Below are 14,280 nucleotides of genomic sequence, written 5' to 3'. Positions count from 1 at the left end.
GTGATGATTCAAAAAGACATCAACATTATTAAGAATGGCAAAAGTGATTTTACCTGACTGCTATAGGAAAGCAAGTATACAAGTAAGCAACAAAGGGGACCTACGCTTTAAATCCTATCCGATGGCCTTGATTAATATATGCCTTACCAAATGGCACTAAAGCATCGACTTTGTTTCGAACGGTGGACCTGCCGGTTACGCAATTACGACACCACTGTCTACCGTCTAAGCTGTCACACCCCCTATATGTATGTAAGGGATTCTTGGAAGATTTTATGGATCTTTTGCATCCATCTTCCGGCTTCCATAACTGTTTAATTTATTATTAAAATATCAATGCAAGATATTATTTTCAGCAATTTTTTTCCATTTATGATGTTTATACATAAAAGGGTTTTCATGAAATAGATTCAAGGTTTATTAAAGGATTATAGTGCGCATAAATATAAATGCTATGTCTCAAACTTCAAACAAAATAATGCCAGGTTCTAATACTGTACAAAAAACATAACATTTGGGGTTTGTTTCCTAATTTCTGTATCGCTCATTATATGAAATTGTTAATATTTTGAAATTGTGAAATCACATGGCTATCTCTTGGGTGATGGACCACATCGGGCGCTACATAAACATATTTTTACGATACTATATGTACCACCCTAAACAAAATTCTTCTGTATTGTGTATTTTCACATTACAAGTAGAAATGTCTTTTGTATTCATCTTAATAAGCTATAAATGAAGGGGAAAGGCAATCTACACGTATTTAAATAAAATACACCTGCAAGAAGCTCTCCTGTTTGTTTTGTACTTAAAAAAAAAAATCTTATTCCTGGAGCCTTGATTTGTTGTCTTTCTCGCTTTCCTTATGTTGTCTCTTTATTCTCTTTTTGTGTTCATTTATGGATTTCATTAATTTTACTGCCTTCACCTTCTATTTCTCCATATGCATATTTTTGTTTTTCTCTTTCTTTCTTTCCTTATATATGTTCAATGTTTTCTCTCATTTCTCTATCTCTCTTTCCTTAATTGCTTCGTTCTTTCTCTTTATGTCTTTTTTAAATTGTATTTCTTTGTCTTTCCTTCTTTCATCTTCTTTCTTTCCTGATATTGTTGTTTGTTTCCGCCTTTTTCTCTTACTATTCTTCCCTTTGTATTGCATTTTTATTTGTTTCATCTTATTTTTCTATATTTCCTCCAATATAAATGTATTTGATCTCTTTTCTTTTGAGCTTCTCTTTTATTATTTCTGTTTTGTAAATAATAATGAGCATGCGATTATAGGCTGTTGTTCACTCGTCTTTGACACTTATTCTTGACAGACAAAGTGCATATTTTCTCAAAACTTTAATGATCAGTTTCCTCATAATAAAAATGAAACCACAATAAATCATTACAAACTGTGTATCAGTAAAAATGAGGGTACTGAATCAATAGGATAAAGGTTTATTTTTCTTCAATTTTCTTCAACATTGGTCAGTTTAACAAAATTATTCCAACTTTATGATATCAGTGTTTGAAAATACCCTTTACAATTAAAAGTAAATGCATTCGGATTACTGTAGGTTGTTCGCATTTTTTTCTTCTGCACAACGCAAGTGAATATGACAATGTTTGGAAAGGTTGTACTAAAAATCCAAAGGTTGAGGGTTTGAATCGCAACCCGGCACTACTTTAGTCCTTTGGCACAAAAATCCACATTTGTCACTCTCCGCCCAGGTGTAGTTGGATACTCGATATGCTAAAGCGCTACATATCCAGATCTTTAGTCACTCCACTTTATGACGACGGGGGTAAAAATGTCGGGGCGCCAGGAGCGCCACGGTGTCACGGATATGTGCGCTAAAAAAAAATCAACGTTATTCTTATTATAGATTACCTTGAGTTTAACAATTATTGTCAAAGTACATCTTGTATAAATTATTTTGAATATGATAATATATCACGCATAGCTATTTCTCCTTTCCAGTAAGAACCTACCGATGGTTGAAACTCTATGCACATATGGCGCAGGGGTCAACGAACGCACAACAGAAGGCCTCCTCAAGACACCACTGTACATGGCAGCAGATGCGGGTGACCTTGAAATCGTCAAAAGTCTTGTCCAAAATCACGCTTCTGTAGATTTACCAAGCGACAGTGACAGTTGGTACAAGGAAAATGGTCAGACGCCTCTTCATCGTGCTGCATACAAGGGTTATCTAAACATCGTGGAGTTCCTGGTGAATGAATGTGATGCTGACGTGAACATCGTAGATACAGATGGTTCGACACCACTGCACCTAGCAGCTTTTCTTGGACGGAAGGATGTTGCCACATTTCTTACCAGTAAAGGGGCCGATGTCGACAAAGAAGATTCTTCTGGATCAACACCTCTTAACTGCGCCTCAGACAGGGGTTACTTAGCAACAGTTTCATTCCTTCTTCAGAAAGGAGCTCAGCTGGGTCAGAAAGATGCAAATGGGCTGACGGCATTGCATCGCGCAGCAAGAAAAGGCATTACTAACGTTATGAATCATCTAATGGACAATGGGGCTGACATTGAGCAGCAAGATAAGAAGGGGCGAACATCACTTCATATTGCGGCAAGGCGAGGACAGAAAGGCTGTGCCGCCCTGCTACTTGACAGAGGAGCCAACATAAATCAGACAGACAAGAGCGGCCAAACACCTCTCCACAATGCAGCGGATAAAGGTCACCTCGAAATGATCAAAGCTCTACTGGACAACGGTGCAGAGATAAACCATAAAGATGAGACCGAGGAAACGTCACTGCATGTTACATCAAATAAAGGGCATCCGGATATTCTGAGATACCTCTTAGCTCATGGAGCTAAACCTGACATCCAAAACAGCGATGGCCACACCGCTCTTGACTGCGCCAGTGATGATCATATTCGACGAATCCTTTCAAGGTTAGCACTACAGATTTTCAATTCTAACATTGCATTTTAAAATATTTGCTTGTAGTTAATTTTTTCCTTTGGGAAAACAGTAAAAGGAGACCATATTTAAAATATTAATGGATTGTGACCTGATATATTAAACAGAATGTACGTCATATAGCAGTGTCGAAGAGAGAGAGAGAGAGTCCCCATCTGTTGAGGACTCACAGGCATCAGGGGAAGAAAGGTACAGGTTGTACCAACTGCATAACGTTCACATTTACCAGGCCAATGATTAGGGGTAGATGTGGTAGGGGGTTCTATCATCTTCTAAGGCGCATCTCCCCTTCTGCGTTTTTCCTTCTCTTTTATAATTTCCCCAGTATTTTTCCATTCGATTGCATGAGGCGGAGGGGCCATTATTGTCTATGGTAATGTATTACTACTTATCATCAAGAATGGAATATTTAGTAAAATAATGAACCTAAATTTTCGTATTTACTTCATTTGTCTTCTATTTTTTCAGATTTCAAAAAGATGGAGTCATCCTTGACAGTGAAGATGATTTCCTTTTTGACAGTGGATTCGAGGACGATGAGTCCGGTGGTGAACCAACCCAAGATGAGTTGTATAACATAGCAAACACTGTTGGAAGCGTTTTGGACCTCTGGGAACTCTGCAAGGAACTCAGAATGGAAGACGACACCATAGCCAAAGCACTTCCTGTCGTCGTACACTACACTAGCCTTGCTCTTCAAATCTTGAAATCATGGTCTCAGGAAAAACCGGGAAATGAAAAAGCAAAGAAGAAAATTCTGAAGACAATTCCAGAATATCAACGTATTCGATCAGGGAAAAGTACATTGCAGATATATACTGTATTTAAAAATTCTCTTTTATCATGGTGATGGGCTATGGCATTATGTATACAATCAGCCTTTGCCATAAATGATTAAAAAATAGGCTGTGATAAAAACTTAATAACACTTTTACGTTTGTAATGATTATTTTTAAACCCAGCTAAAACGTAACCAGACGAAAATAACTGTCTCTTTGCATTTGCAATTATAAAAGTGTTTAAGACCATCTTATAGCTTTAGACGATTAGCTTAGGGCTAGTTATGGGATAACGTTTATGACACTCAGGGGAAATCTGAAAAATTGATGAATAACACCTTCTCTTTTTGTTTTCTTTTTTCTGTTGGTCTATCTACCACTCTGTCTATATCCTTTTGCTTCTCTTCCGATCTCTCCTGTCTGTGTGTATATTTTGAGTGTGCGTCTCTGTCTCTATAAATTATCATTGATTTTGCAGCAAAGAAGTACGATGTCCTTCTCGAGCAACTGTCTACGGAGATATACACTATGCCCATATTGCTCAATATGGCGTCGAAGTTGGAATACCGAGCAAAGGATGTCATTTGTCAGATTGAACAAAGCTCAGCACCACCAACAAAACAAAGGCTACAGAATGCTGCAATCGAGCTACTTTCAAAGTGGGTGGAGAAAGGAGGGAAACGAGATGAACTCCTCCGTGCTCTTCAAGCGAGGCATCTTACCGAACCGGCAGAAGTAGTCTCGACTGGTAAAGTTTTCTTCATCTCAAAAATGTACTAACAAATGCTAAGTTCTACATGTGAAAGTATTCAAGCTGATACACAGATGCTTATAAGTTACAAAGGTTTTTTTTTCTTCTGTGGAAGCTTTTTCATAAAACACTTCGTTTTGTTTTAACAGTCCTCTAAATATCTTATAAAACAGAATGTGACTTGACTTGCTCCCCATAATGAAAACCATGGTAGCAAACTTACATCTGTTGTAATTAATACCATGATGGTAACTTTTACAAAAGTCTCGATATATGTCAACGACCCACGTTTTGTAACTTATGGTACATTGAATCCGAAGTATTTTTTGTCCTAATACATCACTTTATCATAACATGACCTTCATATTATACAGAAACATATATTGTGTGTGAATAGATCTAGAAGAACCTTGTACCTTGAAAAGGATCTTTGCTAGCTATCGTCCAAAATGTTCACATATGATGGTTTAAGATGTCAACACTTGATCATGTAGCTTGCCTTTGTATTTAGTTCTAAGAGATGGACTGGAAAACTGTATTAGATGTCACAATTACGTTCAGACGTTATGATTCCTTTTGTGTAAAATTCTTATTAATTTCAGTTCAAATTGCCTCCTTCTGGATTTCTCCGTACAGCAATTCAACAAGAACCTGGTCTAGCGGACTCGTTTACCTTTACGACGATTGACAACGAGGGAGGTGACATTCAACTCGGAGAAGGGGATATACAGCTGTCTCTTCCGCCCGGTGCACTTGGAGAAGAGACGTGTGAAGTTGTCACAGTCAAGGTTCCAAACCATGCGCCAGAAGTGACCTGTGATGAGGATGAAGTCCAGGCATCACCACCAGTCCTGTGCACTCCTTCTGGCTTGACCTTCGATGAGCCAGTCAAACTCACCTTCCCTCACTGCACGAGTTTAGACAAGATAACAGATGAAAGTGAAGTCATCCTTTACACCAGTCACGGAACAGGTTAATATGTTGTTTTGTTTAATACAAATGGAACATCGATGGCTAAATCCCATGTGACTGATAATGTTGGTTCTCCTAGGCATTCTGAAAAGATATTATAAGGTTCCCGAGACATTTTATGTCGAATAATTTCGCGTGATTTTTGACAACTTTCCTGATTACAGCGTCACGAGACTGTCAGTTTCGAGACCTATTGGTCTAGTAGGAAGTCACCCACAACCATTGTTATGATTGTGCAAATCAAATTTGTATTATTTGGTCAGAGATGACACATTACTTACTCGAGTATTGTCATCACATTCTACTTTTATTTACAGCCGATTACACTCAAGAAAAACTATCTCGAAAAGACTTCACCATTACAGATGACTCAGTCGTGGTGAATGTTCGTCACTTCTCATTGTTCAGGATCGGCATGAAAAAGATTGGAGGTGTGAAATTGGGGTTCTTGCCGCTTCACAAATTGGTTATGCCGCCGTCAAGAAAACCCATACTCCGTGTCATCTTCTATCACAAGTACAAAAGAAATGAATCGGTAAGAACAACACTAGTCCTCGAAACCCATTCCAGCTCAAACACTAGTTTTTTTTTCTTGCTTTTTTTATTTTCTTCTTCTTCAAATTCGGGTGTAACTAATAAAGATAGTATGAGGTTTAGTTTTCATTTTGTTAAGCGTGATTTTAGACTCAGTGTCGGGTTATTGGCCTGGGCTAGTAGAATACGGGCCAATGAGTTGATCCACGAATAAATATCATATGGATGTAACAAACCAGGTCGGAGTCAGCATTCCCTAATGCCTATATTAAGCAGATCCACAAATAGATGGATTCAAGTTTGCCCATTTTAGAATGATTTTTTTTTCTCCCATGAAAATTCTACAATAAAGATGCTCCACGAACATGATATATAGGATAATCCACTTTGGAATGAATAGTTAAACAAGTTCTTGTATTTCAGTTAATTCTATGTCTGTGCATGTGATGGTTACCATACTTTAATGGGCACACTCCATACTTGTACCTCACTGGATACTACTGTACAAAGTGATCTTTATGAGCTCATGCGTAGATCTACATAATGAAGATTGGGATTCCAAAATATGTACGGTACGGTTAATAAAAACCAAGTTCTGAAATGAAACGCACTAAGATTTTAACACTCTATATTTTTCTATTTGTATATAATTTGTAAATAAATGGTGTCCTTTTTATTTATAAATAGTTAGACAGTTCTATCAAACAAATATCCATTTTCCCAAAAATTATTTTAGTTAAATAAGATATGGATCATTCATATACAGCTTGTCCTCTTTCTCCTTATATACAAGAAAATTTATAAGGAGTATGAGCAGCTGAACCAAGAATTCTGCAAAGCGGCACCCCCTACCGAAGTGTTAATGAACACGCTGAACGAGGACCTCACGATCGTATGCTCGGATGGTAGAAAAGAAATCAACGGGAAGGTTCGTTCAAAACCATACGTTATATGTACCATATCATCTGAATAGGGTTTTCGTCAAAATTAGGTGTATATAGACAAAGATGTCCTGGCAGAGGTCTTCTGAAAATATATGTTACAAATATCGCCATTCTAATTTTATGAGATCAGTGGCAAGTGAAGAGACATATAATTTGTGTTATAGTATGATATGGAAAACAATTGGAAATAAAATACCTTTTTGTAATCTGTGATTCGTATAGATTACTCATACAAACCTGCGGGGAAAGAAATCAAACAGGACAGAATTTGAGTTGGATTTCTGCAAGGAGTACGGTTCAAAGAACATCAGAATAACTCTTTTTCAAGGGTCAAATGAACTGGAGTCTTCACTTTTTGATGTTCTGATGCAAGGTAATGAAATACTTATATCTTTCTATGACATTAGCTACATCATTACTCTGCAAAAAAAAAAAAAAATCGTCTTATTTTTTCTTCTCGCATTCCGGTATTTCGTATTTCGCCAGTAGTTGCAAAGCAAACACGACTAAAGAAAAAGAAATCAAAAATCCACCTCTGGAGTTTTTTTTTTAAACGCCTGCCGAAGTTTCACCGATTTTATGTGAAATCAAATTTCGGTGAGATACTGGTTTTTCGTCAATGACTCTCCTTGCTTCCGCGCTAACGCATGCAGGGCTCCGACGAGTCGCTCATGCGCACTGCTCATGAGCAAACGTCGACGGTTTCATGGGTTTTTTCAGTAGGGTAAATGGTAGTCACATTCAAACGATTTTTTCAAAGTGGTCTTTTGAATGCGTAAATGGGCCTCATGAGTATCTTAATTCTTAGGGAGTAATTACAAGTGCTGTTAAAAGTCAAATACTAATAAACATCATGTAAATGTTTATTTACATGTAATTCAGCAACAATTCTCATCTTGGAAAATATCAATTGCATAGTTTTGCATGTTTACCTTTTTCAGTAAAGTTGAAATAAATCTTGTGTTCACATTTCGTTTCAAACAAATCATATCTTGTAATATATCATGACTAAATAGATATATAGCACATCTAATTAATGCAATGCGATTCTTATCAACTCATGAGTAATCATTTCTCCTTACTTTACGTTGTAGAACCTGAGCCCACCATACCCCAGCAGGTTGCTCCCGAGTAAGTATTTCAAAGACTATATGTTCAATCCGTTGGTTTTGTTGGGTACATGATTTATTTGGCAGTCGTCGCCATTCGGTATAAAATGTTCCCTTTTATAACTGCATCAGACTAATTAAGTGACAATGCAGCCTTCCACAACAAATATTGGTGTTAGGTTTACATGGAAACATGGAACAATTTTGTTGTAATTGTTCAGCCTCTGGGGTGCGTACATATTTCATCGAGAATCATTTAAAAAAAAAAAAAAAAATTGTAATACCTTTGATATTTCAAACAAAACAGAGATATTACGATAAATGGCACCCTGCGCAGTAAACGTTTACCTTTCGGATTTGCACACCCATGCCAAACATATCAGTTATTCCTTGATATACACGTGGATATTTAGGCTTTAAAATCGCCATTGCAACATATTAGGATTAAGTCTAAGTTACGGTTGAAAAAACTCGTGAAACAGTTTCCAGGAGCAAGTTGAAAAAATACATTGAAAAGTTTTAAGTCTGAAGTGATTTATTATTCAATAAATGGTAAATCATGATACTCTAGTCACTGTGATGTTTGCATCCCACTATTATGACATAAACACTGTAATCTTGCTATTCGTTTATGTCATTTAGCTCTACAATCTTTGTGTAGGATATGACTACTTGTGTGTGAACATCATACCATCATTCCCCTTTTGGGATACAGACAACACCACGTTAAAATAGGGGAAATATTTGTGTAAGGAAAATGGTGCTTTCGAGTGGTTGACCAGTGACAGACGGAAACGTACAACAATGCCTGAAATTGAGTAATAAAAATAACTGTCTTGTTCGATGTTATCGCTTGTAAAAATTATACAGGAGTAGAGGGAGCCCGACCAAACGCAAGGAGCATTATTTTATTCTAAAGAATCTGTTTTAAATACTTGTAAGCGCATATTTGTTTGGGATTATATATGTTTAAAGATTGATATACTGGTTGGTAATTTTTTTTCTTTCTTTTTTATTTTTCTTCACCCTTTATCATTTAAAGTCCTTCCTTAACGAGATCTTTTGAGGGCTGTGGGACAACTCAAGAGGAAAACTTGAAATTGGTGGAACTATCGGAAGAGATCCCTCATACTTCAGTATTCAAGTTAAGCCTGAAATTGGGATTTTCAAACGCTAAGGCAATGCGATTTGTTGATACAAATACGAGAGGCGCAGTAGTTGGTACCATGGGCACTCTCCAGATGCTACATGAGTGGCTGAAGAAAACAGAACCACAGTTGCGAAATGAAACTCTAGAGCAGGCTCTAATGTATTGCGAATTGGCAGAAGTTGCCGAAATAGAAGTATTCACATATGTACCGGTTGATGTACATGAAGAAGATGAGGCCGAACAGTCTACATCCACGCGGCTGGTACAGAAACCTGGTTTTGAAGGATCAACGTCATCAGGTTTGGGAATGGTCTCATTCAAGAACAGGCATTACCGACTCGACCGCACTACTAAGAGTCAGAGAGACATAAACGGTCGCTTCTCACTTACAAATTGAAATTACTCACAATATGTCGTACAATTTACCGGTGAGGTCCGGTTTAGTACTGCACAAAATGTTTTTATGATGTATTGTAGGTTGTCATACCAACGTTTATACATTGTACATATGTATACAAACAGGTTCATTTTACTATGTTTGCACTCCATCCTGTCTGAACACCGTTTTTTACGAATTATTTTCCATACTTCTTATATGGTTTCTCAATGAACACAATGCGTATGTAATTCGATGACATTATTCACTCCTTGTGTTGTAATAAAATTGCATTAAATACTCATTTTGTTTAATTACCTTTGAAAATCGAATGGGATATGACATGGCTTTGTATATAGACTAATTTAATAAACTTCTACTTTCATGAATACTAAAAATACATAATTTTCCAGATATGAGGTAGGCTATATTTACAAATAGCCATTGATAAAACAATACATAGATGCTTCCTCAGCACCTGCTTCCCCTATATCTTAATGGCTCGCTGATTATACCAGAAACATCGCCAATCTTCACCGACATCATTTACCATTAAGTACACGTATACCTATTATTGACTTTAACAACAAATTCAGTTATTCAGTGTTTGATTTACTTAAATGGTACGTTTGTATTGTTTACGTAGTGGTGCAGGGTGATGGCTTTAGAGGATTCTAGTTTCTTTCTACAAAATTAATGTTCATACTGATGCAATTCATCAGATTATTGATATATTGTTTACGGCTACATTATAACGTGCTCAAGCAATTGCAGTTGTGTCTCGGTATGTTTGTCATTCAATATATGTATTGTTTATGTATTGTTTAAACAGGGGATTTTTAATGGAAGTTGGTAGTTTCGCTCATGATCGGGTTTACGATCCGTAAACCTTTCTTTAGTTTTTATATAGTTTGACAGTGGCGGATCCAAGTGTGGAAAAAAGTGTAAAAACACGTTAATTGTACCCTTTTTGGAGATGCCCCCATCCACCCCCTGGCGCTCAAGGGGGGGGGGGCGATTTTCAAGGGCCAAAACAGAAAAAAATTGTGCTCACTACAACTTTTCACAATACGCACATGAAACAGAAAATCATGTCCGTGATGTTGATCTTCCTGTTACTACATTGACATGTTTCTCCTTTGTATGTGTAGAAGGTAAATAACGTTAATATTGTATATTAATTATTTATGTGCACTGCACACTCACGTGTCTTTAACTTATTATTCCCAGTGTGTATATCTACTCTGTTGTGCTAGCTAGACCAACTATACTCAATAGTTTACAGTACTAAAATATGTTTACAGTATATGTACAGTCCATTTTATAGGCCATTATTGCAGTCACCATCATTCTATTAATGGTTTGTGATATAACTAGGTTGATTTGTGTGATTTAGGTTGTTTAGCCTTAAGAAACATAGTGGTTCCATGTATATGACTGTTGATAGTACCAAGAAGGTAGTAATTATGGTAGTGTTGTATTTTGTGGTGTTAAGGATGCTATGCCAATATAAATTCCTGTACAGCATGGTGTGCAGTTGATATGTGTAATATGGAGTTTATTGCTTTAATTTATCAAATGTCAATTCTAAACTCTGAATGATGTCACTTATGTACATGAATGGTGTATAATCCATAATAATAGCATCAACTTGCCTTTTATTTGTTACCATTGCTTAAGACTATTACCCAACTAATCAATCATGCGTTTAGATTACCTATACATGTTGTCTAACCGTTACAAGTGTTTTAGTCGAAAAGTTACACCGCTCATATATTTAGCCACTATATAGATTCTGTTTAGGGCCCATACATTCAGTAGGTAATTGGCTGTATGTTCCAAAGTGTAAAAGAGATTTTCCAAGTGTTGAATAAGTAAAAAATTTAGAACCCTCTCTTTATAATAGCAGTTATATAGAATGGAAAAGAGAGACTTATCAAAAATAACAGGGGAACTTAATTGAAAGAAGCATTTATTAAAAAAGGAAAAGGGGCACTGATCAGAAGGAAAAGGGGCACTTAGATATATATAACATATATCCATGTCACTCTCTAAATATGAGATGTTGAGTCAGTCTCATATTCACCAATTTTACATTTGTATAGACTGAGGTTAAAAGCTAAGAGCATAGCGTTTTATATATTGTTCAGATAACTGTACTTTGATTCTTTATAAGATTGAAAATGTTATTACTGTCACGTTTCTAATTGTTCTAATTCGTCTATTTGCCCTCTCTTTCCATATTCAGGATAAACCAATAGCACTTAGAGATTCTGTTTAAAACAACTAAGATGACACAATACCAATCAAGTCGAAAGTCTTATGGAAAAATTATAAGAGGGCAAACCTTGGTTATCATATATACACAAAGTTTATAATCCCTATATGTTCGTTTGCACAACAAAGGTAGACAACAATTAAGGTTCAGAAATTTGGTATTTTTTAAAAGACAATGATTAAGGTTTTGAAAATATTCTAAATACATTACTGTTGAAAGAGTTAAAATTAGACTCATTCCCTACTTGTATTTGTCACAATAACTATTTGTTTCTCTAGTCTCTTCTCCATATATATTCATTTCACATCATTTGCAAATTCATTTCGTCCATTCATCTCCACCACATACCAACTCTTAAAGCTAGAACAGGTGATAAGTTCTCTTCTCATTTACATATTTCCACTTCTATCAATGGTTCTCTTCTCCTTTTTCTTATGAATATTCAGTTTTATTCTTAGATCCTATTTTGCTATTGGTTGATAATGTATTTTTCATTTGAATATAATCTACATAAAGCACATGTACAGCCTGATAGAATAAAACTCATGCAGAGCTGGACTGGACTTACACTGTGTTAGAGGTATTAATTTAGAGCTCCGTTGGCATGATAAGTTAGAGACTTAGGAGAGAGGATTTGTGAGTTTTGGCAGTGGTTTGTATGATTGGTGTTTAATTCAGTGATTGATTGGCAAGAGATTATTTTATTAGTTTACACTGTTAAAAAGGTGACAGCAAACATAAGCAAAATGAAAACCGACAGAAATGGCAAATCGGCGCTTCCAGATTAGATTCATTACATCTAGACCTGTATATAATTATGCACTTTATCTATCTCCAGAAGATACAAACTATTTTGTCATAAAATTATCGTATTTTTATATCGGAGCGTTTGGTAGTGCAAAAATTACGCCCTCCCCCTAAAGAATTCTTAATCATCTGATACGTAGATTATTTTATCTAAAGCTTAATAACTGTACAAATAATAGTGTTCAATATTCCGAGGTTAATAATTCCGAAAATGAAATAGAATTCACGGTTCTGCAAATTAAACAGGGGTCATAATTCCGCGTAAAATTCATCATTATTTTCCTTTCTCCTCCTCCTCTTCTTCTTCTTCTTCTTCTTCTCATCCTTCCTTTTCTTCTTGTACTTATTATCATTTTTATCATCAGTTTAATGTTGTTATTATTATTATTATCTTTAATAAGTAATTCTTTTATTTTTGTTATCTGTCTGTAAATATTACTATTTTAACTTATTACTTTTTATACATGTCTTTAATGGACCCCACTGGACATAAGCTCTCGAGCTTTCGTGGGTTATCCTGCTCAAGCTGAATTATTTTTTATCTGTTATTATTGTATATTGTTGTATGTTGGAAGCTTGTCGAATAAAAATCAATCAATCAATCAATCATTTAAAGGAAAGTTTAACAGGAGTTAAGTAAGATTAACAGTTATTCGAAATCTGAGGATATTTTACAATTAGGGCAATCATTCCAATTAATCTATGTTTTATATATTAATACTAATAATTAGCTTTGTTTAATTGTCGTCAAATCCAATAAGACTGTACATTATTACTGGTTAGATATCAGTTTAATAGTGATTTAATCATAATATTAGTGGTCAAATAAGTATATTGATAATTCGACACGACTAAAGATAATTGGTCGTTTCATACAAACGTTGTCTATGTCAGAACGAACATTAAATATATCCTTTTCATCTTTATTCTCATGTAGTATACCTTTAAGGAATCAAGGCAAACATAAATGGGTGATCCGTATTTACAAGCTTGTATATTCAAATCTTATCTCCACGAGTCAGACTAGTTCATGACAAAATGTCAGAAAGCTCCGCACTCAAAAATGATTAACAAATATTGATACAAATAATATGCTGTGTATACCCGATTGTTTAAATAGATAACTTAAAGCAAACAAGTCAAAGTCATTAATCCTTATCTTAATTGATTTGAAATTTGGCTGGGCACTTTTTTCTCAACTAAAACAAAAAGGCCAATATAAGTCAGGATTGTGTGCTACGTGGCCAATCAAGATAATTATGAGGTATCTTTTGTTCGTTAAACTCCCATTTATTTTGTCAATGACTCGCACTTCATTTTGTCCAGGTGTTTGTCATGTCGATGGCACTGGTCACCCTCTCAAAGTGACTCATTGTTAATGATTAATTGAAATAATTAGTAATAACAAACTTAGCTGTCTTACATGATAACCTACATACATGATTAACGATTTTGAATTTTAAAATAAATTAACTTTTCAATAAAAATAAAAATCCTTTTTGCAAACTAATAACTTCAAACCACTGTTACAACAAAACAGAAAAGCAAGTTTGGATCAAAGGTAGGAGACAAACGATGTATAACTTTCAGGAGGGAGAGAGGTGGAATTTCATTCCCAGTCCAAAGAAAATTTGTGGA

The 14,280-nt window shown here is 35.5% G+C and overlaps 2 protein-coding genes across 2 annotated transcripts; both read left to right on the top strand.

Moving 5' to 3' along the window:
* The first annotated feature begins 1,973 nt into the window (after positions 1-1,973).
* LOC115929096 (ankyrin repeat, PH and SEC7 domain containing protein secG-like) lies at positions 1,974-3,984 on the top strand. The gene is made up of 3 exons (XM_030997269.1): positions 1,974-2,914; positions 3,411-3,615; positions 3,979-3,984. Exons 1-3 carry the CDS (start codon positions 1,983-1,985, stop codon positions 3,982-3,984), a joined length of 1,143 nt encoding a protein of 380 aa, XP_030853129.1. The 5' UTR covers positions 1,974-1,982.
* A 23-nt stretch (positions 3,985-4,007) lies between these two features.
* On the top strand, positions 4,008-9,937 carry LOC105447531. The gene is made up of 7 exons (XM_030997268.1): positions 4,008-4,469; positions 5,109-5,444; positions 5,762-5,979; positions 6,772-6,906; positions 7,145-7,295; positions 8,017-8,053; positions 9,074-9,937. The coding sequence occupies exons 1-7, from the start codon at positions 4,250-4,252 to the stop codon at positions 9,576-9,578; spliced, it is 1,602 nt and encodes a 533-aa protein (XP_030853128.1). The 5' UTR covers positions 4,008-4,249; the 3' UTR covers positions 9,579-9,937.
* The last annotated feature ends 4,343 nt before the right edge of the window (positions 9,938-14,280 follow it).

This window comes from Strongylocentrotus purpuratus, unplaced genomic scaffold, assembly GCF_000002235.5.
Source record: "Strongylocentrotus purpuratus isolate Spur 01 unplaced genomic scaffold, Spur_5.0 spur5_scaffold_4, whole genome shotgun sequence".
Lineage (NCBI taxonomy): Eukaryota > Metazoa > Echinodermata > Echinoidea > Camarodonta > Strongylocentrotidae > Strongylocentrotus > Strongylocentrotus purpuratus.
The sequence above is the reverse complement of the archived record's forward strand: the minus strand, read 5'-3'. Positions and strand labels throughout refer to the sequence as shown.

Bases quoted from the DNA above. Each gene is read 5' to 3' on its own strand.
- LOC115929096 (XM_030997269.1), top strand. From the start codon at position 1,983: ATGGTTGAAACTCTATGCACATATGGCGCAGGGGTCAACGAACGCACA. The intron at 2,915-3,410 runs GTTAGCACTACA...CTATTTTTTCAG, and splicing joins ATTCGACGAATCCTTTCAAG to ATTTCAAAAAGATGGAGTCA.
- LOC105447531 (XM_030997268.1), top strand. From the start codon at position 4,250: ATGCCCATATTGCTCAATATGGCGTCGAAGTTGGAATACCGAGCAAAG. The intron at 7,296-8,016 runs GTAATGAAATAC...TTTACGTTGTAG, and splicing joins TTTTGATGTTCTGATGCAAG to AACCTGAGCCCACCATACCC. The intron at 8,054-9,073 runs GTAAGTATTTCA...TATCATTTAAAG, and splicing joins CCCCAGCAGGTTGCTCCCGA to TCCTTCCTTAACGAGATCTT.